Source organism: Poromitra crassiceps, assembly GCF_964638095.1.
Source record: "Poromitra crassiceps genome assembly, chromosome: 14".
In the NCBI taxonomy this organism is placed as follows: domain Eukaryota; kingdom Metazoa; phylum Chordata; class Actinopteri; order Beryciformes; family Melamphaidae; genus Poromitra; species Poromitra crassiceps.
In genome coordinates, this window is record NC_139633.1 from 12,846,370 (window position 1) to 12,871,259 (window position 24,890).

A 24,890-nucleotide genomic window follows, 5' to 3' on the forward strand; every position below is an offset into this window, starting at 1 on the left:
TAGATAGATAGATAGATAGTTGATAGATAGATAGATAGATAGATAGATAGATAGTTGATAGATAGATAGATAGTTGATAGATAGATAGATAGATAGATAGATAGTTGATAGATAGATAGATAGATAGATAGTTGATAGATAGATAGATAGATAGATAGATAGATAGATAGAGGGTAGCCATTTACTTCCCTCCTTTACATTCACAGATTTCCTTTTTATTCTTTTCCTCTGATTTCATTTTTCCATTTTCCACCTCGTTATACCTTCTCCTATATAACTCTGGATGTAGCTTTTTTCCTTCAAAACTGTCTGTCAGCATTGTGTGTGTGTGTGTGTGTGCGTGTGTGCGTGTGTGTGTGTGTGTGTGTGTGTGTGTATGTGAGAGAGAGAGAGTGAACACACGTGTCTCTCTCTCTGTGTAAGCTCCTCAGTTGTGTACACATGGTTAATTCCCCCAACAGACTTCTACACACGCACACCGAAACACACACACACACACACACACACACACACACACACACACACACACACATACACACACACACACACACACACACACACACAGAGTGGTCATTCCTGCCTGCATCAGCATTGTATTGGAGGAGGGAGGGAGGAGGATACAGGGGTAGGAAAGGAGAAGAGGAGAATGGATGGATGGATGATAGAGTGATAGAAAGAAGAATACAAAGGAAAGATAAGGGAAATGATGGGGAAACAGAAACGGTGGAGAAAGTAGTTCTTGCAAGTAATGCTTTGTGTCTTTGTATTACTTTGCCTGCACATTCCCTATCTGTGTTCATCCAGTTTGAATACACCCTCAGAAATATTCAACATTGTCTCTTGAGCAGTACTCATACCATAGATAATAATAATATAATATAATAAATAGGGACATAGCTACTGTGAGGTCACCCATCGGTTTTTGGACTCGTGTTTTTAAGCCTCGAGGTTGACATTTTCACCGTCGCCATCTTGGTTATTTTGATCCAAAAGTGACGCACATTTGGTCCCTGTCAACCAAGCCCTAAAACATAGCCTGCTTTTTTTGTCTATTTTACAGAATGAGCATCCTGCTGTATTGAGGAAGCCTTGAAACTAGTGATTGAGATCATAAATTCAATAGGAAAGTGCGCACACACACACACACACACACACACACACACACACTCCTTGACACAGCCCCGATGGCGCTAGTAGTGGGTAATTAAAATGTAAATATTGATATTTTATTATTTGAAATGGCTCCACAGCAAATGCTCTTAATGTCACTCCATCTGTCGTCTCCACGGAGACTGGGGGTTGCCCTCGACGACCGTCTGTCCCCGCCCCCTGTGACAGCCATAACACCCGACGACCGCCGCCGCGATGCCACCGCTCCATTTTGGCTCTAATTAAGTGTTAAATATGAGCGCCTGCACACACACACACACACACACACACACACACACACACACACACACACACACAGAGTGACAGTACACATATCCTCTCTCTCTCTCTCTCTCTCTCTCTCTCTCTCTCTCTCTCTCTCTCTCTCTCTCTCACACACACACACACACACACACACACACAGTGACAGTACACATATCCTCTCTCTCTCTCTCACACACACACACACACACACACACACACACACACACACACACACACACACAGAGTGACAGTGAGTACACATATCCTCCTCTCTCCCTCTGTCTCAGTCTCTCTCTCTCTCTCTCTTACACACACACACACACACACACACACTCTGTCACACAGCACTCATCTCCACTCCGGCGATGGGAAGACTTTTAAGTGTTAATCTTGCAGTGCTGCTGATGGGGTCTAATGTATGCAATTAACAGTCATCCAGGGCTGAGGGTTTGGTAATTAGCTGGCTGTTCACACTGATTAGAAGCTACCGCAACCCTGCTACTGCTCTGCTCTCCCCCAGGCCGTAGAGGGGTGGAGGGAGGGGGCGGGGGGTAGCTAGATGATACGGTAGCCCACAATATGAGAGGGGATGAAGGTGAGTGTGATGACGTGTGTGTGTGTGTGTGGGAGAGGATGGACAGACAGATACAGGAAACGACAGTAAATTGAGCGAGGTTTATGGAGAGAATGAAGCTTGGGCTTGCTCAGTGTGCGCAAGATGGCCGGCCAAACAAACTATATAGTCAGTGGAATTCTACAGTTTGGCTGTAACGTCATGACTGCCTCTGTTTACATCTGCGTGCTAGCATGTCTGCTAACAGTTACCTCTGCCATTCTTTTGGAGTGTCAATAAAAGAACGGTACAAAACTGCGACAAGTATAAATGTGTCTGTGGCAACGTGTTGGACGGTGGTTAGTTTTCATGGTGAGACCATGGGCGCTTCCATGACACCCTCCCTGTTTCCAGCTGCCGGGTGCCTGTTTCCGCTCAGGACCGTTCATAGCGAAAGAGACTGAAAATAATCATAATAATTGTTGTGACTTTGTACCTACCTATGTCTTGTAATGATGCCCCCCAGCATAATAATTTCACGTGCATAATTGTACAACGGAGTGACAATATCTTGAATCTTGAAAGAGAGAGACCGCTAAAGCGCCGTTCAATGACCAAATAATAAGAGTTCTGGTTTGGACGTTTAGCCTTCAAAACAAAAGCGGCCGCTATGCAACCACATACTATTTTTTGCAATTTTGGCTAAAATAAGCCCGTACAGTACGAGTGAATTGACATTCACCTTGTTTTTGTAAAATATCGCCGCTATGCAACCACACAGCGTTACTATTTTTAGCCATTTGGGATAAAATAAGCCACTAACGTTCCCACTCTTTGACAGCGGCGCACACCTCCTTGCTAGTGAAAGAAATGTAAACAGGAAGTTGACAACCGGCTACCGCTGAGAATCATGGGAAACGTAAGTCCAAGGAAAAGGTGAATAGTCACAGTGAAGGCAAGTTTGTCTTCCATCTGAAATGAAACATGAAGCTCAATTGGTGATATGCAATTTCATATGGGATCAACTCTCTACATGAAGTGTGTGTGTGTGTGTGTGTGTGTGTGTGTGTGTGTGTGTGTGTGTGTGTGTGTGTGTGTGTGTGTGTGTGTGTGACTGTGTCTTTAAGCCCTTCTAAATTAGCTGGTTCTCTGGGTAGATTTGTTTCCATCTCGTTGCGCATCTCTGTGTAATTGGGTCAGCTGGTGGATGTGCATGTGTGTGTGTGTGTGTGTGTGTGCGCGCGCGCGCATATGTGACAGCATTTGTCGTCAGTGCGCATGCTTTTATTTTTGTGTGTGTGTTTCTTGTGTGTGCGCCGTTCTAGCTTGGCCAAGACCATCACAGGGGGTCCGTGTTCATTTGGGCCGGCGTCTGGCCGTATGGTACAAAACAGTTTGAGGCGTGCACACACGCACACGCACACGCACACACACACACACACACACACACACACACACACACACGCACACACACACACACACACACTCAAAAAGCAGCAAAAGGGAGCACAGCATGCAGCAATGCGCACACTAACACAAATTTAAACACAAACATACAAGAAGCGTTGAGAGAGCATGTGTCGCACAATACTGGAGTCATACACAATGTGCATACAAAGCAGCAGCACGCACACACACATACATACATACATACATACTGTACACACACACGCACACACACACTCAAAAAGCAGCAAAAGGGAGCACAGCATGCAGCAATGCGCACACTAACACAAATTTAAACACAAACATACAAGAAGCGTTGAGAGAGCATGTGTCGCACAATACTGGAGTCATACACAATGTGCATACAAAGCAGCAGCACGCACACACACACACACATATACTGTACACACACACACACACACACACACACAGGGCAATGTGTGTGTGTGTGAATGTGTCTGAAACTGTTGGAAACCTCACGTGTCCCAATGCAATCTGTATCTCAGTGGGCCAGGAGCCTGAAATCTGTCCCCTGCAGAATACAATAGAATGTGTACATGCTGCACATAGCCAAGCCACTCTCCTCCTCTCACCTGCAAGGAGCCAAGCCACTCTCCTCCTCTCACCTGCAAGGAGCCAAGCCACTCTCCTCCTCTCACCTGCAAGGAGTCAAGCCACTCTCCTCCTCTCACCTGCAAGGAGCCAAGCCACTCTCCTCCTCTCACCTGCAAGGAGCCAAGCCACTCTCCTCCTCTCACCTGCAAGGATCCAAGCCACTCTCCTCCTCTCACCTGCAAGGAGCCAAGCTACTCTCCTCCTCTCACCTGCAAGGAGCCAAGTCACTCTCCTCCTCTCACCTGCAAGGAGCCAAGCTACTCTCCTCCTCTCACCTGCAAGGAGCCAAGCTACTCTCCTCCTCTCACCTGCAAGGAGCCAAGCTACTCTCCTCCTCTCACCTGCAAGGAGCCAAGCTACTCTCCTCCTCTCACCTGCAAGGAGCCAAGCTACTCTCCTCCTCTCACCTGCAAGGAAGTCAACCACTTCTGATTGTTCAAAACAATCCGAGGACCACTTTCCCAAACAAATAAGGGAAGAATACATAACATGACAAAAACAGGAGAAAGAATGAACTGGTCTGTATGTGTGTTATGTCACAGTCTGCTGTGTGGTGATATTCAAACAGAACTGGAAGAGGCCAGATTCCACAATAACATTTTCACTGCATGCAGAACATTTCATTCAGATATATCTCTCGATGTGTCATTTGAAAGTAGCCATGCCCATTTACCTTTGTCAAGGATTTTGCCGATCTTGGATCTATTTTACCCCCGCCATAACTTGGCTGCTACATTCGTCTTCATGTCTAATTTCCACCAATATTTGAACGTACGCTCTCGCTTAAAACCTCGGCTCGCTGCAGCTCGTCAAACATGGACTCGCAGCCCGCTAATTTTCTGAGCTTCAACTTCAACCCACTAGAGGGCGCTCATGGCCCAGAGTGGTTGAGAAACATCGAGCTAAACAACACCTGCAAAATGTTGAATGGTCCATTTATTACGACTTCAAAATTGACTATTGGCTTCATGCCTGCCCGGGCACCGCACACTTGAGTGTGAATACAAGCGTACCCAAACACTGAAGTGGACTGATATTTCTTTACTGTGTGATGACCACCACTTATCCTATGGTTTGTTAGGACTTTGTTAGCCTGGGAACCTGACGCTAGCTACCAGCTAGCTCATTTGTTTGTTTGCAAATTCAATGCAGTGCAATGACTGGGTTTGGCGATGCCAGGCTAGTTCATCACAGTATAGAAAACAAACTCGGCCACGGAACGAATGCAATGGTTCCCAGTGTGAAAACGCCTTAAATGTGCGCCTGCTGTTGTCCGTTTGAGTCAGTTGCCTCGGCTCTCAAAGAAACTTAAAAGTAGCCTATTCTCAGAGGCTAACTGTCATTTATATTTCCCATTACCACACATGCCCCCCCCCCACACACAGGGCCCCTACGCTTTGCCTAGGGGCCCTGTGGCAGTGTTGTTGGGCAGCACCACAGCAGATATAATGTCAGCCACTCTCCAGCAGTCACTGAGCTAACAGCTGGAATACACTGTCTGTAATAGGTGTCACGCTAGTCGTCTTTGGCTTATTTGTTGAATGTGTAGCTTTAGGCCGCCCTGACACCCCGCGCAGCACAACTACCTTTCAGAATGCTCTTAGTGTGAACTCCGTCTTTGCTCCATCGTGTTACATCTCTGCGACAATGTGTGAAGCCGTTCCTCACAACCACCTAAAAGACTGATGTGATGGTTCCATCTTGATAAGTGTGTGACTCTTTGCTGTTGCATTATTGAGACAGACTGAGAAGCTTCCTATTAAACGTGCCCTGAGGCCACGGTCATGAGTGTCCACAGAGAGAGCGCACGAGCTGCGTTACAGCCTGCTCATTTCTACACAGCTCATTTCTCATTCTAACACGTGTCAGCTATAGCTAACCTGAAGTAACAAAGCTTTTTTTTTTTTTTTTCTTTTTTGCAATTTTTTGCAATTTTCAAAACGTAAAACAGAAACAACAACAAAAGGCTCAGACAGAGAAAGAAAAAACAAACATAGTTGTAACAAAGCATTGTTGAAAATAAAATGCCCAAGAGAAATTGATTTCTCTAACTGCTCTTGAGAATGAGAAGCTAAAGTAAAGAAAATCACACTCAGGTGTTGAAGTAAGCAGTGCAGATTTGCAAGTCCGGCCCTTCTCCACCCCCCCTCTCCCCGACACTGTGCGCCAAAGTCTCACCAATGAGGAAATGCGTTCTCCGTTCATTTCCAGATGTTTGTTAAACTGTGCGCGCGTGCGCGCCTGTGAGCCTGCGTGCGTGTGTGTTTTACCGGCTTTGAACTGCTGTCGACCTCGAGATCTCTCTCTCCCTCTCTGTCTCTCTCTCTCTGTGCCTGTGTCTCTGTGTCTGTCTGTGCCGAGTCTGTCGCCCGGGGAGCTGGGGGAGTGGCCTATAGGCTACCTACTAAATCTCGTCTGCACACAACTCGTGCTCAAACACACATATTCACTTATAGAAGCAGCTGCACTGCTTAAAAGAAAAAAGAAAAAGGTGTGCCGGCTATACCCATCACCACAGCATTGACAATAACTGAAAAGCGTGTCATGTGATCACAGCCTAAACAGGCATTTCAAAGATACAGTATATCATGTAATCACAACTCTGCAGTTTTTTTTTCTTTCTGATTTCCCCCCTATTTTCTCTCCAATTGTACTTGGCCAATTTCCCTCTGCTGCCCCGGTCGCTGCTCCAGCCCCTCTGCCGATCTGGGGAGAGCCGTAGACTAGCACCATGCTTCCTCCAACACATGCACATGCCAGCCGCTTCTTTTCACCTGACAGCGGGGGAGCTCTTCACCGGCAGGGCGTAGCACGTGGGAGGATCACGCTATTGCCACCAGTTCCCCTCTGCCCCCCGAACAGGCGCCCCGACCGAACAGAGGAGGCGCTAGTGCAGCGACCAGGACACATACCCTCAAACACAGCAGCCAGTCGTGCAGAACTGTGCAGTTTGAATTCAGAATTTAGAATTAAATCACACGTCATCCCTCCTGCTCTCCAATCTGTCCCTGTAGCCTTTATCTGACACATCATTTATTACAGATATACACAAGCACTACACATACACACGCATACTGTGTGTACGTACAAACACACACACACACACACACACACACACACACACACACACGTGCACAGGTCCTCATAAGCATCACAATCAGATCTCACTGGTACGTACATGTATTTGCCCTGTAACCATGAGAAAACAAATATAGGGGCTGCTAGATGTGTTTGTGCATGTCTGTGTAACAACTGGGGCATGAGAGAGGGCTATCCTGTGTGTGTGTGTGTGTGTGTGTGTGTGTGTGTGTGTGTGTGTGTGTGTGTGTGTGTGTGTGTGTGTGTGGTCCCGGGTGTAAACGTGCAGTCAGGACTCATTTGGCAGACAAACAGGCCGCAGGGTGGCTGGGGAATCGACGTGTGCGTTTGTGTGTGTGTGTGTGTGTGTGTGTGTGCACGTGTGTGTATGTGTCTGAGAGCGAGGGGAAGAAAAAAAGAGCAGGAGAGCGAGCACTAGAGGTTAAGTCTGCATGACTGCACTGCAGCCTCTTTCTGTCACACCAATGTATGGCACACACACACACACACACACACACACACACACACACACACACACACATCCACACACACACACATCCACACACACACACACACACACACACACACACACACACACACACACACATACACACTTACTATATTCATACATATATTGTGTTAATACATGAGCACATGCGTCCATACATAAAGTACACAAAAAGACAAACACACACATCCACACACAAACACACACACACACACACACACACACCTTCACAATACACAGCACACAACACCATATGTCCCATAGACGAGCCATAAACAAATACAAACACAAACGTATACAAAATAGCTTGTCAACAATAGACAGGAAGGGAAAGGAATTCCAGCCAATAAGGAAGCTTCTTTTATCAAGTGAAATCACAGGTATCAAAAAAGGGTCTTCCCTTCACCCCCCCCCTCTCTTTCTCCTTCCTTCCTTTCTTCTCTCCTCTCACCCCATCACGCTCTCTTCCTCCTCTCTCTCTCTCTCTCTCTCTCTCTCTCTCCATCAATACCTCTCTCTCTCCATCATCAGCACTAAATTCCCATTGATGTTTCTTTTCTTCTGCTGTATCGATCGCTCCATGAGAAGGAGGGGAGGAGGGGGAGGAGGGAGAGATGGCGTTATCTGTTAATTAATTTGTCCTGAAGCCGGACGCCTATTAATCAGACAGATAAGAGGCATTGGATGGCTGAACGGCACAGACAGGCTGTGAGGGAGGGGCGGGGCTCCAGGAACACACACACACACACACACACACACACACACACACACACACACACACACACACACACACAGATAGAGATGTGGACAAGCACATGCAGAAATGTGTATGCATGGGAATGTATGCTACTCATAAAATGCAAACACACACGAAACATACATGTACAATGCAACCATGCACTGTCAAATACGCCACAATAGGCATGATGACTATATATGAGTGAGTATATGCACACACACACACACAAACAGACTAGCACACAAAAATGCATGCGTGTGCACGTACACACACACACACACACACACACACACACACACACACCACATCCTGATAAAAATCATTGATGGACCTCAATAAAAAAAAAGCTCCACTTTCAGCTCAATAAACTAATCATGGGGCTTTTAATTATTGGTGTTTTCCGTGTGTGTGTGTGTGTGTGTGTGTGTGATGGGGAGGGAGATATTTGTGGTTGATAGGGGTCTATGTGTAAATCTAATTATTTACCAACAGCTAGTAATATGTAGTGTTTCGGATAATGCTTACACTCACACTTGCACACACCCACACACTCTTTGTGTCTGTCTGTGCGTACGTGCGTGCGTGTGTGTGTGCGTGTGTGCGTGTGTGTGTGTGTGTGTGACTGAAGACCCCCTTAAGAAATTCACCTCTAATCCCGTCTGATGATTTCATTAAGTCGAGGAGAAGGCACTGCCAGTTGGCAATGATACTGCTCCTTTCACTCTGTGTGTGTGTGTGTGTGTGTGTGTGTGTGTGTGTGTGTGTGTGTGTGTGTGTTTGTGTGTGTGTGTCTGTGTCTGTGTGTGTGTGTGTGTGCGTGTGTGCAACTGTGATGTGTGAGTACAGCAGTGTATACAAATGTGTCTATACGTGTGTGTGTGTGTGTGTGTGTGCGTATATTCTGTGTAAAGAGATTAACAATACTGTTATATTATAACACCATTTTAAATAAAATATTGTATGTACAGTGATTGTGTGTGTGTGTGTGTGTGTGTGTGTGTGTGTGTGTGTGTATGTGTGTGTGTATCCTAATGCGATGATGAGAGATGTTAACGGTAGTAGATATAATGAATTAGCTCGTTACAAACAACAATAGCCTGCAACCTGCGCATAATGAGACGCCTGCCATTACCCGTCAACACACACACACACTCTCTCTCTCTTCCTCTCTCTCTCTCTCTTTCTCTCTCACACACACACACACACACACACACTCTCTCTTCCCCTCTCTCTCTCTCTCTCTCTCTCTCTCACACACACACACACACTCCCTGCCATCTCCAGAGGAGGCACATCACAGCAGATGTTGTTGAAGAAATATCTCCCCTCTCATCAGCCTGTTTCCCCCGGCAGGGCGCTCCTTTTAAACACACACGGACGCCTGCGTGCACGCACACACACACACACACACACACACACACACACACAGTGAGCTCTGACAGGTGCGCTCACCTGGGCCACTGTCTTTGTCTTCCTTATGAAGGTGTCTCACACACACACACGCACACACAGACACACACTCTCTCTCTCACACACACACACACACACACACACACACACACACACAGGCAGGCAGGTGTGAACAGACAGGTGTGTGAGGAGAGGACAGCTGTGAGGAAAGGTGTGAGTGGGCAGGTGTTCCATTAAAGAGCGAGTGAGGGAGGAAGTGAAAGGGAGAGAGAGAGAGAAACAGACGGATACACTCCTAGAAAATGATCCAAAGAAACACAATCAAAGAAAGTGAGATTAGATCAAGTAAGGAAGAGAGAGAGAGCGTCAGTATAGACAGGTGCAAGACCAAAGAAAACACACACACACACACACAGACACACTGATGGTCCATCACACAGACACAGACACACTGATGGTCCATCACACAGACACACACAGACACACTGATGGTTCCATCACACATACACAGACACACACATACCACTTTCATACAGAGACGGTTCTGGTTCTGGCTCTGGTTCCGTTCTGGAGTCTCAGAACCTTGGTGCTTTCTGGCGAACCAGCCGCGTTCACACCAGTTTAAGCGGAACCAAAGTGGGAGGACATTATTTGGTAGTCCTCCTTCAGTTTTTTTAGTTTATTCATTATTTGGTCTGGCGTTCGAGTGAACCCAGCCTTGGCCATCTCTTCCGCAAGTTCGCCATACAACTTGCTCTTTCTTGTACTGCTTTCTAGCTTTTCTTTAAATTCGGTAGATGCCCAAATCGCCACTAAACATTTGGTTTCCTCAGCAGACCACTGCAAATTATTTTTCTCCATGTTGTCACTGCCTTCTTTCTTCTCCTTCCTGCTCGTTTTCACAGCCTAGAATAAGACACGCCCACTGATGATGTCACGGTTCCCAACGAAAAAACAACTATCTTTTGGTTCCGCTGAGAACCAACTTTTCAGGTTCCGAACCAATTATTTTTTCGGTCTGAACGCGCCGGCCGGTTCAAATTTGGGTTCGGGAACCGGAACCGGCACGGAGCCCTGCCAGTGTGAAAGCCCTAACAGATACACTGATGGTTCCATCACACAGACACACATACACACAGACACACTGATGGTTCATCACACAGACACACACACAGACACACTGATGGTCCATCACACAGACACACACACACACACACACAGACACACTGATGGTCCATCACACAGACACACACACACACACAGACACACTGATGGTTCCATCACACAGACACACACACACACACTGATGGTTCCATCACACAGACACACACACACACACAGACACACTGATGGTCCATCACACAGACACACAGACACACTGATGGTTCCATCACACAGACACACACACACACACACACAGACACACTGATGGTTCCATCACACAGACACACACACAGACACACTGATGGTCCATCACACAGACACACAGACACACTGATGGTTCCATCACACAGAGACACACACACACAGACACACTGATGGTTCCATCACACAGACACACACACACAGACACACTGATGGTCCATCACACAGACACACAGACACACTGATGGTTCCATCACACAGACACACACACACACACACAGACACACTGATGGTCCATCACACACACACACACACACACACACACACACACACACACACACACACACACACACACAGACACACTGATGGTTCCATCACACAGACACACTGATGGTCCATCACACACACACACACACACACACACACACACACACACACACACACACACACACACACAGACACACTGATGGTTCCATCACACAGACACACACACACAGACACACCGATGGTTCCATCACACAGACACACACACAGACACACTGATGGTTCCATCACACAGACACACACACAGATAAAGAGGCAGAGATTGAGATTGAAGAGAAGGAGAGAGACAGACAGATGCAGACATAGAGAGATAGAAAGACACGGATTGACACCGGAGAAAGCAGGTTTGAGGCTGTAGCTACAATTAGTGTGTGTGTGTGCATGTGTGCGCGCGCGTGTGTGTGTGTGTGTGTGTGTGTGTGTGTGCGCGTGTGTGTGTGTGTGTGTGTGAGCAAGCGAGCTGCACAGCAGCGATGGCCAGCATTGATCCATGGAGGTTGTGTCAGGGGGAGATAAGGCCTGCCTCTCCCCAGAGGAGAGCCCCCGGCACAGGAGGAAGAGGAGGAGGAGGAGGCCTCTGGTCAGCTGGCTGATGAAGGGGGGAGGTGGGGGAGGCCTTGACCCTCTCCCCTCGCTTCAAAGCCAGCTTTATTTGCTCTGAATTCTCTCCCTTTCTTCCTCCTCCGCACTTTTACGTTCAGATTCCACTTCAGTTACTTCACCAGCAAGACCGTTGATCACACATAGTATTGCCTCATACATTTTCATTACCAAAACAGAAAGTTGATCGGTCTTGTCTTCCCACTGGTCACTTAATGTCAGATTGAGACAGAATTCTAGGTTCAAACATTCAAAAAGGTTCAATAAATTCTTGAGAAAGATCTAAAGAGGTCTATGTACTGTGTTGCAGCAATATCTACTGAAATTAGCATGCTAACCAGCTAGCCCCGGCCCGTCTTGTCCTGTAATACCATGTGTACCTCAAGAGGCGATAGTGAGTCACTGTAGTGTCGAGTCTGCCCTCAGACCAACATGAGAAGAACAAGAAGCCCCTGGGAATAGAGTACCACAGGGATGACTTCAGCCATATTTGTGTTTACTATGCTATTCACCTTATGTAGCCCCGCCCACTTGACCCATTGTATCACGACTTCCTGTTCAAAACGCCGGCTGTTTTACCTGCTCAAACTAGTCCGACTCACCTGGTCAAACCTAGTTGGACTCACATTATGAGTCAGACTAGGTTTATGAGTCACAGGAAGTGTAAATACAATCGGAACCTCTGATTGTATTTTACACTTCCTGTTGGTCTCTCAAGCCAGACGGTCTCTTCTGCATGAGGTGAACAGAGTACCGCAGGAATGAGTCCTAAAACCCGGAAGTTGGCGTCATGCTGGTTTCTCATCTGGAAGTCAATGGGATTTGTGTGTGTGGGGATTTTGGTGACATGCCTGAAAAAAGGTGTGTGGTTAACAAGGCTTTATGAAACTGAGACGTTGGTGTTCAGCAAGATCATCTTCACAAATCAACACCACTTTTGTGATTTTTGAAGTGTGAATGTGATTGCCAAAAATCAAAATGCCCCCCCCCCCCTCTCTCTCTCTCTCTCTTCCTATATGGAATTTGCATTTGTATCAGATTTGATTACCATTTAACATATTTCTCTCCCCCCATCTTCCCTCCCCTTCCTCTCCCCATCAGGTTTCTCTACGCTGTCTTTGGCAGACCAGATGAGTCTACTGCAGAGCGCATGGATGGAGATCCTGATCCTGCGTGTTGTGTACCGCTCGCTCTCCTTTGAAGACAAGGTTGGTTGTGTTTGATTGTGTCTTTCTCACATCAAACCAAACCTCTCCAGGTACACAGATGTATTCCTGACCTCTTCCCCTGTCTTGTGTTTAGCTGGTGTACGCTGAGGACTACATCATGGACGAGGACCAGTCTAAGCTAGCAGGCCTTCTGGACCTGAACAACGCCATCCTCCAGCTGGTCAAGAAGTACAAAGCGATGAAACTAGAGAAGGAGGAATTTGTCACTCTCAAGGCCATTGCTTTGGCTAACTCAGGTAAGAGGTCCTTCACTCTCCCGCAGATGTTTAGATGTTTGTGGTGGCCATTTTGTGTCCCTCCTCATGGACATTCAGTCAATCTCAAATGACGCGAACGTGTTCCAGGAATAGTGATTCATACACACCACTAGCCCCGTAGCAGTAAGGATGCAGCCCACTAGGGGGGGAGGGGGCGTGCCGCACGCCTGGTGGAGAAAGAGTTAATCCTAGGAATCTCCAGTCCCATGGGACTCATTTGAGCTGAACCATCAAAGCACTGATTTAAATACTCACACACACACATGCACTCATGCACACGCACCCACCACCAGCAACCACGACACACACTCTCACACACACACACATGCACTCATGCACACGCACACTCCACCAGCAACCACGACACACACACACACATGCACTCATGCACACGCACACTCCACCAGCAACCACGACACATACTCTCACACATTGAGACAGTTAATCTTTTCCAGGAAAGCTACGCCATCAGCTGTCCCACCTCCCCCAAAGCCCCCCCCCACACACACACACACACACACACACACACACACAGTTGTCCCCTCATACACACGTTCAAACATTACAGATGCATACACACACACAGACGCACACTACAAACAACACACACAGACGCACACTACCAACAACACACACACACACCTTAAACTTGAAGCTCCGACAAAGTGGCGATCCCTTTTACAATTAGCATAGTCGTCTCTTCAGATGCCTGTTAAATAAGGTCCAATCATTAGGACCCAAAGTCTGTCGATAAAGCCCCCCTCTCTGATGTTGTCCAGCTGCATCGACAACTGACTGACACACACGCATGCACGCGCGCACACACACACACACACACACACACACACACACACGTGTGTGTGCACACACACACACACACACACACACACCTTCTTCCTCCCATGACCCCGTCTTTTGAACTTTGTCTTGGAAGCCGGCCAGCTCTCAGTACTCTTTAATTACAACAGGGAAGCTGTCAATACAATGTGTTTAAATGGGAGAAGCAATGGGGCAGCTTTGAATAGGGAGGGAGGGATCATTTGTTCTGATTCTGCAACCATCCACACACTCCAACACGTGCGCACGCAGACATATACACACACACACAGACACACACACATACACACACATACACACACACATACACACACACACACAGACACACATACAAATTCACTCATAAACAATCACATAAACACATTTTCAAAAACATTGGAGCCAAGTGCACATAAAAAAAAAGACTGGCAGTCTGGCACACACTCAAACAATAATACATGTATATAAGCATACAGAAACGCACACCACACATACCACACACACACCCCCCTCATGCACACGCACAAAATATTGACAGATTGTTGTCCTTAGGGTCACGTGTGACAATCAATCTCTTGGCTGTGTGTGTGTGTGTGTGTGTGTGTGTGTGTGTGTGTGTGTGTGTGTGTGTGCGCGCACGCACGCTCACACACCCTGCTGCCTGAAATATGAGAAAGCTGATTGGTTCTGCCGGCTGGACAACAATGATGATGATGATGATGATGATGATTGTTTACTATTTGGCAAGCAGGTGACGCAGAGACCTTGCTGCCTCAAAGTGCACCCTTGGAAACGGCGAGACTAGAACTGAGCGAGTGAGAAGTCTAAAGATTGAAGCAACCGATTTCAAAAGCATGAATGAGGTGTTCAATCAGGTGTTTCAAGGCGTTGCAATACATATAAATAAATGAATTGAGCGAAGCAGTCAGCAGCGTGTGGTCACAAGCTGTGTGCGTTAGCTCTCCAAACGAGTAACAATAACAGAGAACTTTTTCTTCTTCTGTCACCAAATGAATGCATCAGGCATTTTGGAATGAAACTCTTCATTTCTTACACGATGTGCCACAACATCCTGTAGCTCCTGTGAATCTGAAACAACATCCTGTAGCTCCTGTGAATCTGAAACAACATCCTGTAGCTCCTGTGAATCTGAAACAACATCCTGTAGCTCCTGTGAACCTGAAACAACATCATGTAGCTCCTGTGAATCTGAAACAACATCCTGTAGCTCCTGTGAATCTGAAACAACATCCTGTAGCTCCTGTGAACCTGAAACAACATCCTGTAGCTCCTGTGAACCTGAAACAACATCCTGTAGCTCCTGTGAACCTGAAACAACATCCTGTAGCTCCTGTGAATCTGAAACAACATCCTGTGAATCTGAAACAACATCCTGTAGCTCCTGTGAATCTGAAACAACATCCTGTAGCTCCTGTGAATCTGAAACAACATCCTGTAGCTCCTGTGAACCTGAAACAACATCCTGTGAATCTGAAACAACATCCTGTAGCTCCTGTGAACCTGAAACAACATCCTGTGAATCTGAAACAACATCCTGTAGCTCCTGTGAACCTGAAACAACATCCTGTGAATCTGAAACAACATCCTGTAGCTCCTGTGAACCTGAAACAACATCCTGTAGCTCCTGTGAATCTGAAACAACATCCTGTAGCTCCTGTGAACCTGAAACAACATCCTGTAGCTCCTGTGAATCTGAAACAACATCCTGTAGCTCCTGTGAATCTGAAACAACATCCTGTAGCTCCTGTGAATCTGAAACAACATCCTGTAGCTCCTGTGAATCTGAAGCAACATCCTGTAGCTCCTGTGAATCTGAAACAACATCCTGTAGCTCCTGTGAACCTGAAACAACATCCTGTAGCTCCTGTGAACCTGAAACAACATCCTGTAGCTCCTGTGAACCTGAAACAACATCCTGTAGCTCCTGTGAACCTGAAGCAACATCCTGTGAATCTGAAACAACATCCTGTGAATCTGAAACAACATCCTGTAGCTCCTGTGAACCTGAAACAACATCCTGTGAATCTGAAACAACATCCTGTAGCTCCTGTGAACCTGAAACAACATCCTGTAGCTCCTGTGAATCTGAAACAACATCCTGTAGCTCCTGTGAACCTGAAACAACATCCTGTAGCTCCTGTGAACCTGAAACAACATCATGTAGCTCCTGTGAACCTGAAACAACATCCTGTAGCTCCTGTGAACCTGAAACAACATCCTGTAGCTCCTGTGAACCTGAAACAACATCATGTAGCTCCTGTGAACCTGAAACAACATCCTGTAGCTCCTGTGAATCTGAAACAACATCCTGTAGCTCCTGTGAACCTGAAACAACATCCTGTAGCTCCTGTGAACCTGAAACAACATCCTGTAGCTCCTGTGAATCTGAAACAACATCCTGTAGCTCCTGTGAATCTGAAACAACATCCTGTAGCTCCTGTGAATCTGAAACAACATCCTGTAGCTCCTGTGAATCTGAAACAACATCCTGTAGCTCCTGTGAATCTGAAACAACATCCTGTAGCTCCTGTGAACCTGAAACAACATCCTGTAGCTCCTGTGAACCTGAAACAACATCCTGTAGCTCCTGTGAATCTGAAACAACATCCTGTAGCTCCTGTGAATCTGAAACAACATCCTGTAGCTCCTGTGAACCTGAAGCAACATCCTGTGAATCTGAAACAACATCCTGTGAATCTGAAACAACATCCTGTAGCTCCTGTGAATCTGAAACAACATCCTGTAGCTCCTGTGAACCTGAAGCAACATCCTGTGAATCTGAAACAACATCCTGTGAATCTGAAACAACATCCTGTAGCTCCTGTGAACCTGAAACAACATCCTGTGAATCTGAAACAACATCCTGTAGCTCCTGTGAACCTGAAACAACATCCTGTAGCTCCTGTGAATCTGAAACAACATCCTGTAGCTCCTGTGAACCTGAAACAACATCCTGTAGCTCCTGTGAACCTGAAACAACATCCTGTAGCTCCTGTGAACCTGAAACAACATCCTGTAGCTCCTGTGAACCTGAAACAACATCATGTAGCTCCTGTGAACCTGAAACAACATCCTGTAGCTCCTGTGAACCTGAAACAACATCCTGTGAACCTGAAACAACATCCTGTAGCTCCTGTGAACCTGAAACAACATCCTGTAGCTCCTGTGAACCTGAAACAACATCCTGTAGCTCCTGTGAATCTGAAACAACATCCTGTAGCTCCTGTGAATCTGAAACAACATCCTGTAGCTCCTGTGAATCTGAAACAACATCCTGTAGCTCCTGTGAATCTGAAACAACATCCTGTAGCTCCTGTGAACCTGAAACAACATCCTGTAGCTCCTGTGAACCTGAAACAACATCCTGTAGCTCCTGTGAACCTGAAACAACATCCTGTAGCTCCTGTGAATCTGAAACAACATCCTGTAGCTCCTGTGAACCTGAAACAACATCCTGTAGCTCCTGTGAACCTGAAACAACATCCTGTAGCTCCTGTGAATCTGAAACAACATCCTGTAGCTCCTGTGAATCTGAAACAACATCCTGTAGCTCCTGTGAACCTGAAACAACATCCTGTAGCTCCTGTGAACCTGAAACAACATCATGTAGCTCCTGTGAATCTGAAACAACATCCTGTAGCTCCTGTGAACCTGAAACAACATCATGTAGCTCCTGTGAATCTGAAACAACATCCTGTAGCTCCTGTGAATCTGAAACAACATCCTGTAGCTCCTGTGAACCTGAAACAACATCCTGTAGCTCCTGTGAATCTGAAACAACATCCTGTAGCTCCTGTGAATCTGAAACAACATCCTGTAGCTCCTGTGAACCTGAAACAACATCCTGTAGCTCCTGTGAATCTGAAACAACATCCTGTAGCTCCTGTGAACCTGAAACAACATCCTGTAGCTCCTGTGAACCTGAAACAACATCCTGTAGCTCCTGTGAACCTGAAACAACATCCTGTAGCTCCTGTGAATCTGAAACAACATCCTGTAGCTCCTGTGAATCTGAAACAACATCCTGTAGCTCCTGTGAATCTGAAACAACATCCTGTAGCTCCTGTGAACCTGAAACAACATCCTGTAGCTCCTGTGAATCTGAAACAACATCCTGTAGCTCCTGTGAACCTGAAACAACATCCTGTAGCTCCTGTGAACCTGAAACAACATCCTGTAGCTCCTGTGAACCTGAAACAACATCCTGTAGCTCCTGTGAACCTGAAACAACATCCTGTAGCTCCTGTGAATCTGAAACAACATCCTGTAGCTCCTGTGAACCTGAAACAACATCCTGTAGCTCCTGTGAACCTGAAACAACATCCTGTGAACCTGAAACAACATCCTGTGAATCTGAAACAACATCCTGTAGCTCCTGTGAACCTGAAACAACATCCTGTAGCTCCTGTGAATCTGAAACAACATCCTGTAGCTCCTGTGAACCTGAAACAACATCCTGTAGCTCCTGTGAATCTGAAACAACATCCTGTAGCTCCTGTGAACCTGAAACAACATCCTGTAGCTCCTGTGAACCTGAAACAACATCCTGTAGCTCCTGTGAATCTGAAACAACATCCTGTAGCTCCTGTGAACCTGAAACAACATCCTGTAGCTCCTGTGAACCTGAAACAACATCATGTAGCTCCTGTGAACCTGAAACAACATCATGTAGCTCCTGTGAACCTGAAACAACATCCTGTAGCTCCTGTGAACCTGAAACAACATCCTGTAGCTCCTGTGAATCTGAAACAACATCCTGTAGCTCCTGTGAACCTGAAACAACATCCTGTAGCTCCTGTGAACCTGAAACAACATCCTGTGGCTCCTGTGAATCTGAAACAAGGAGTTTGCGTCACTGCCTAGAGTCTCTGACTGCTCTGCAAGACAACAGAATGCTAGCATTAGCAATTTGAAGGGCACTGACACTAATTAATTCACAGGATGCTAATCGTCTGCATTAATGAAGGCAAGCCTTAAGAAATGTTAGCGAACGTGCTTCACATGTAAAGACAGCTAAACTAGCCACGGGAAACGGGATGTAGGTGTGTGTGTGTGTGTGTGTGTGTGTGTGTGTGTGCGTGTGCATTGTGTGTTACATGTTAACATGTGTTTGAACAGCCTCATGCGCTCCTGCTCATTAGCTACTGCTGCTTGACTTGTGAGTGTAGTGCGGGTCACGGCACAGGCCGTAGCATAGCGTAGCGTAGCATAGCCATGCCTGCCAGGTTGAATATTGAACAACTCAGCATTCGGCACAGCACACACTACACGCACCTCATTAAACGTCAGTGGCACTTGTCTACATTATAGCTTGTCATTAAGCACCAATTATGACAATTATTTGAAAGGAATAAAGAGGAGAAGGGAATAGTTTTAGCATGAGACATGACTGTACCTGTAGTGTGTATCTGTTAGTTACTATTACAATATGAATTTGTAACGTTATCATTCAGGAAGAGATGGGCAGTCTAAATATTTGCCCTAAGCCTAACCCCTCCAGTGTGCCACATCATTCAATATTTCACATATAGTCAAAACATGTGAATTTGAATCCAACTCACAAGCGCAATAAACATCTTCTCTCTCATCTTTATTGTAGCTTTCCACTGTGTACACAGTATCAGCCAGCAGGAAAGTATGGAAACAAAGACGTTAAATACAGATGAGTGGACCACCCACTCTCTTATTTAAACTGAGGAAAAGTAGAAAATTCGAGAACCGATGGAGGCTGAGTGTTCTATTGATCCCTATAGAATCCGACCCACTGGCTGGTCTGGTGCTGCATACTGATACATGCATTACACCCTATAGATCCAAACCTGTGTGTGTGTGTGTGTGTGTGTGTGTGTGTGTGTGTGTGTGTGTGTGTGTGTGTGTGTGTGTGTGTGCATGCACATCTTTGTGTATGTGTCTTCTCCTATCTTACGTGGAATGTATTTTTGCTACTATGTGTGTTTGGTGTTTCATAATGTACCACTAAGTGTGTGTTTGTGTACATGCTTTCTAATCAAATGGCTGCTCAAGCTGGCATTTTCGTTAACCCAGTAGATGGTGTGTGTGTGCGTGTGTGTGTGTGTGTGTGTGTCTAAAGAAATGTGTGTACTGTGTGTAAGCATTTTGGTGTAAGAAGTAGTCTGTTGGATCACAGGTCAGTTTTCCACACTGTTAAGGCCAAAGCCCCTCTGGCAGCCCACCGACAATACTGAACTACAATCTGGGACACACACGCATACACACACACACACACGCGCACACACACACACATTTTGCAGACAAATCATCACTGTCCTGCAGAATACGGTAGTTCTACGGTTAGGATAAAGTGCTGAAAATGGTCAAAATATAGCGCACATGTACACTTGACATTGATTTGTTTAGGTGAGCCTTCTTTTTAGGTGGCTAAATTACATTCTTGCTTCGTGACCCCAATTCACAGAAGTCCGTTTCCCTGTCAGCTGCACTGCTGCTTCTAACTGGGAGCGCACTGGGTGCATTCTACTGCGGGTAGGCCGCTGACTATCAATAAGTACCTCATACAACCCCACGTCAAAAAACCACAACTATATCCCTTTAAGGCAGACATTTCCTTCCAGTTATGAAGATACCCACAGCAGTTTGTTACTCCACATACCGTACATCTGATTGCATGTGCATTTTAAATGCGTGGACGCACACCTATGTCCCCTCCTCTCTGACAGCGCTGGGGTGCGTGCACGTGCACGTGCGTGTGCGTGTCTGATGGCCTGTCAATAGTAGCCTTGTGATTATTATTTAACATGCATGTAGTCATCGATCGTAGCCATTGATCGGAGGCTGCGAGCTAAAGGCCAGCTCACATTAAGACTTTGGCTCCCTAAGGGCCGATACAGAGCATTACTATAGAGGGACGTCCTCAGCTGCCACTGCCACGTGTGCTGAAACACACACTCCATGCAACCAAACACACGCACATGCACACGCACATGCACACACACACACGCACACGCACACGCACACGCACACACACACACACACACACACACACACAGACTAGACTTTCCTGCACCTCTCCATCATGTTACAAGTCTATCTCTTTTTCTCCGCCCACTCTCTCCATGTCTGTTCATTCATCACACCCACAGGTCCACACTTTAGACCCAGAGAGAGGAACATCCCCAGCATTTAAAGTCCCATTCCTCGATATGACTTGCTTAAAATTTACTGTACAATTTTGCCGTTTCGCTGATCAAACCAAACAGCTTCTTTCATTAAGTGCTTAAATTGAAAAAGTCAGTTTTTATGTATAATAGGTATAACCACATAGTGTTAGGAAAACAATATTTTTAGAAGTAAAGTACACTCACATTGATTCTTGGAACTTCGACAGCTGGAAAATAAGCATTTTGAAAATTGCTCCTCATTCTAAAATTTGAAACATAGACTGTAGATCTTTTTCTTTCTTTCTTTTTGCTTTTTTGCTGTGCTGTTTTCAAACAAATGTAAGTTGTCAAATTGTCAAATTCACATCCCACGTTATTTTTTTTTAATTAAAAACATTTTCGACCACATGCTATGGCTTTCAGTGGCATCCCTAGCTTCTAGCTTCTGTTTGGATTTTGGACTGGGCCTTTAACAGCTAGCCCTGGTGTGGCACTGAGCAATACCAGAGGGGAGAGAGGGGGCACAGACACTGACAAAGACACAGACTGTTGTAAACCAAAGGAGCTGTGGGAGCTTCTCCATACAGCAGAGCTCGCCTACCTTGATTTCTGGAAAAAGCAGAAGATAAGCATTTTAGTCACTCACTGCACACTAGGAGGCTGGAATACCCATTTATAACGCATTTCTACAGCAGCAAATAACGCACTTTGTATACAACCTATCCCGTTTCTCTATACATGTCCCTGTGCATCTTGTTTTAATCATTGATCAAGTAAACCACCCTCCAATCTCCTTGCATTTGATGTGTTACAATGTAACACGTCCACGCATCTTATATGTAACAGTTACATATAAGATGTGTGGACGTATAAATTAAAACATTAGCACTCGTGTAAATGAAAAAGATTGGTTAGTAAATGTAAAAGTCCGTGGAGCTCATTCATTTTCTCCTTGTGTGAGCACTGAGAAAAAGACTACGGATACTTTTCAAATGCTTCTCGATACATTTTGTATATATTTCCCCCACATTTGAACAAAGTTGACTGCAGCTACTGTAGCTCCCCTCTGCCTGTGTTCCAGAGCCCGAGGAAATTGAGGACACAGATGATCGTTTGAACATGCGTCCATTGTCATGTCTTTCCACACTTGCGGTATACATTTTGAACACTAAATGAATCTCAATGTTTCCACCCTGCTCCTCCAGACTCCATGCACATTGAGGACGTGGACGCGGTGCAGAAGCTCCAGGATGTCCTCCACGAGGCCCTGCAGGACTACGAGGCTGCCCAGCACCCGGAGGACCCTCGACGGGCAGGCAAGCTGCTCATGAGCCTCCCCCTGCTCCGCCAGACCTCCACCAAGGCCGTGCAGCACTTCTACAGCATCAAGCAGGACGGCAAGGTCCCCATGCACAAACTGTTCCTGGAGCTGCTGGAAGCCAAGGTCTGAGCTCAACCCCCTGAGCTTCCCAGATGAACTTTGAACGACAACTTTGACTGACCTCTAGCTCTTTACACACACACACACACACACACACACACACACACACACACGTCCCTGTGATGTGTCTGCTGACACGTCCACCTATGAACAAACGCGTATCCTACACCTCATACCTGAATCCCCATACCTCTGCCCTCTTTGACGAAGGGGCGCTCACTTGACCCTTGACCCCTTGTTTAGGGGGAGACCCATGACTGACACGACCCCTCTGCTCCCAAGGGAAAGAGGTATGTCCTGTATAAACGATTAACAATCACTTAACGGTTACCACGGCGATGCTGAACACTGACGACGGGAAGACAGACAGTCGCTTATGCATATAAGAATGATTAAGAAGTGATTATTAATGACAAAAATGCTTAAAAGGAGAGCGACACGTTTAAAAGAAATGGACCACTCTTAATTTTAGTTCTGAGAGAGACTGCACTCTTGGCTCAATTTCCCCTCCCAGTTTCCCGCGACACCGTTTTTTTAAGTGTTCAAGAAGAAAATGAGGGGAATATATGAACATTGAAGAAGTATCAAAGACGTTTGTTGTTGTTGTCAATTGACATGATTAGATTTGAATGGAAGGACAGAGAGAAGAGAGAAAAGAAGAGGAGATTTGCCCTGCCAAAGGATGGAACTCAGAGGATGCCAGCAAACGTTACTGTCATAACCCAAATACTTCCTGGTTCTCTAAGCCAGTGGTTTTCCATCCTGGCCCTCGGGACGCAGAGTGCTGCTGGTTTTTTATCCTACCAGGTAGTTAATTGCAGTGGAATGCATTCACATTGCAACCCTAACCCCTAACCCTAACCCTAACCCAGGTAGACAATAGTTCCTGATTAGACGGTTAGAATGAAACCAAGCAGGACCGTGCATCTCGAAGCCCAGGGTTGAAAACCACTGCTCTAAACACTTCCTGGTTCTCCCGTAGTACAGTTCCTGGTTCCCCATGACTCCCCTACTTCACCTGCAAGTTAGATATCATATTTGTTGAGGACCTGTGTCCCTGGCCACCCAGACCTGTCAGTATTATCAGAGTATTAGGAGTGTTCACACGCTTGACTTGGGCTGAATATAACTTAAAACACTTTCAAATCGTGTAACTGCTTGAGGTGCGTTTGATTTACTGACTTCAGAAGTAGAAATATCGCTTAGTGAGCTAACACAGCAGGACAGGCCTGATCTGGTTCCTGCTTGGTGACAGGTATCAGTGTTTGTAAGCTCAGTTCATATCCAGTCTGATGTGTTCAATCAAATGCTCCTCTTGTGCTCGTTCAGTTATTTGAAACTTGTTCAGCTGCTTGGTGACCCAGGCTTCCAGTTGACCACAGACCAGTCAGTAGTGATCGTAGGCTCTCAGTCTGTCAATGTGCCATTAAGATAACTCCAGTCCGTGCCCATTACCTGTCCAATGGTACTTCTTCATTCAAAAAAAACAACAAAGCGTCACTTGAACAGTACTACCCTTCTTGCTCCGTTGCGCTCATGTCTTCCAGATCGTCCCATTGGTCAGTTTGGAGATATTTGTCCCCGTTCATTCAGGGAGTGATGGGGGATCTTCAGTCGCTCAATGCAATACGAACCAGAGGGAACAGAACAGTGTGCTGACAAAACTGACTGAAGAATAGCTATTGTTGCTTTGAGACTCCTTGTTTTTCTTTTTATTTCTAACTTGAAAATAATATTAGTGATGATAACAATACTAAGGCTGTAAATAATTACGATTGTCATCCTGTATATGACATAAACACGGCTTTGTTTTTGTTATTAATATTGTCTTCTTAAAATTGACTCAATCAATATGTCTTTCCTTTTTTCTATCAGCTTGACCACTTTCAGCAATTATTATATATATATAACAAGTAATAATGTATTAACAAATCAG

General features: G+C 45.9%; 1 protein-coding gene across 6 annotated transcripts in view; it reads left to right on the forward strand.

Moving 5' to 3' along the window:
- Positions 1-22,963, forward strand: part of esrrga (estrogen-related receptor gamma a) — a gene marked incomplete at both ends in the record, with an annotated part of 79,697 nt that extends 56,734 nt beyond the window's left edge. For all 6 annotated transcript variants that reach the window (XM_083650555.1, XM_083650556.1, XM_083650557.1 and 3 more), the window contains 3 exons: positions 13,153-13,259; positions 13,354-13,516; positions 22,719-22,963. In XM_083650555.1, the coding sequence (XP_083506681.1) occupies positions 13,153-13,259; positions 13,354-13,516; positions 22,719-22,963 (515 nt within the window). The remainder of the gene's footprint in view (positions 1-13,152; positions 13,260-13,353; positions 13,517-22,718) is intronic.
- Positions 22,964-24,890: the final 1,927 nt, after the last annotated feature.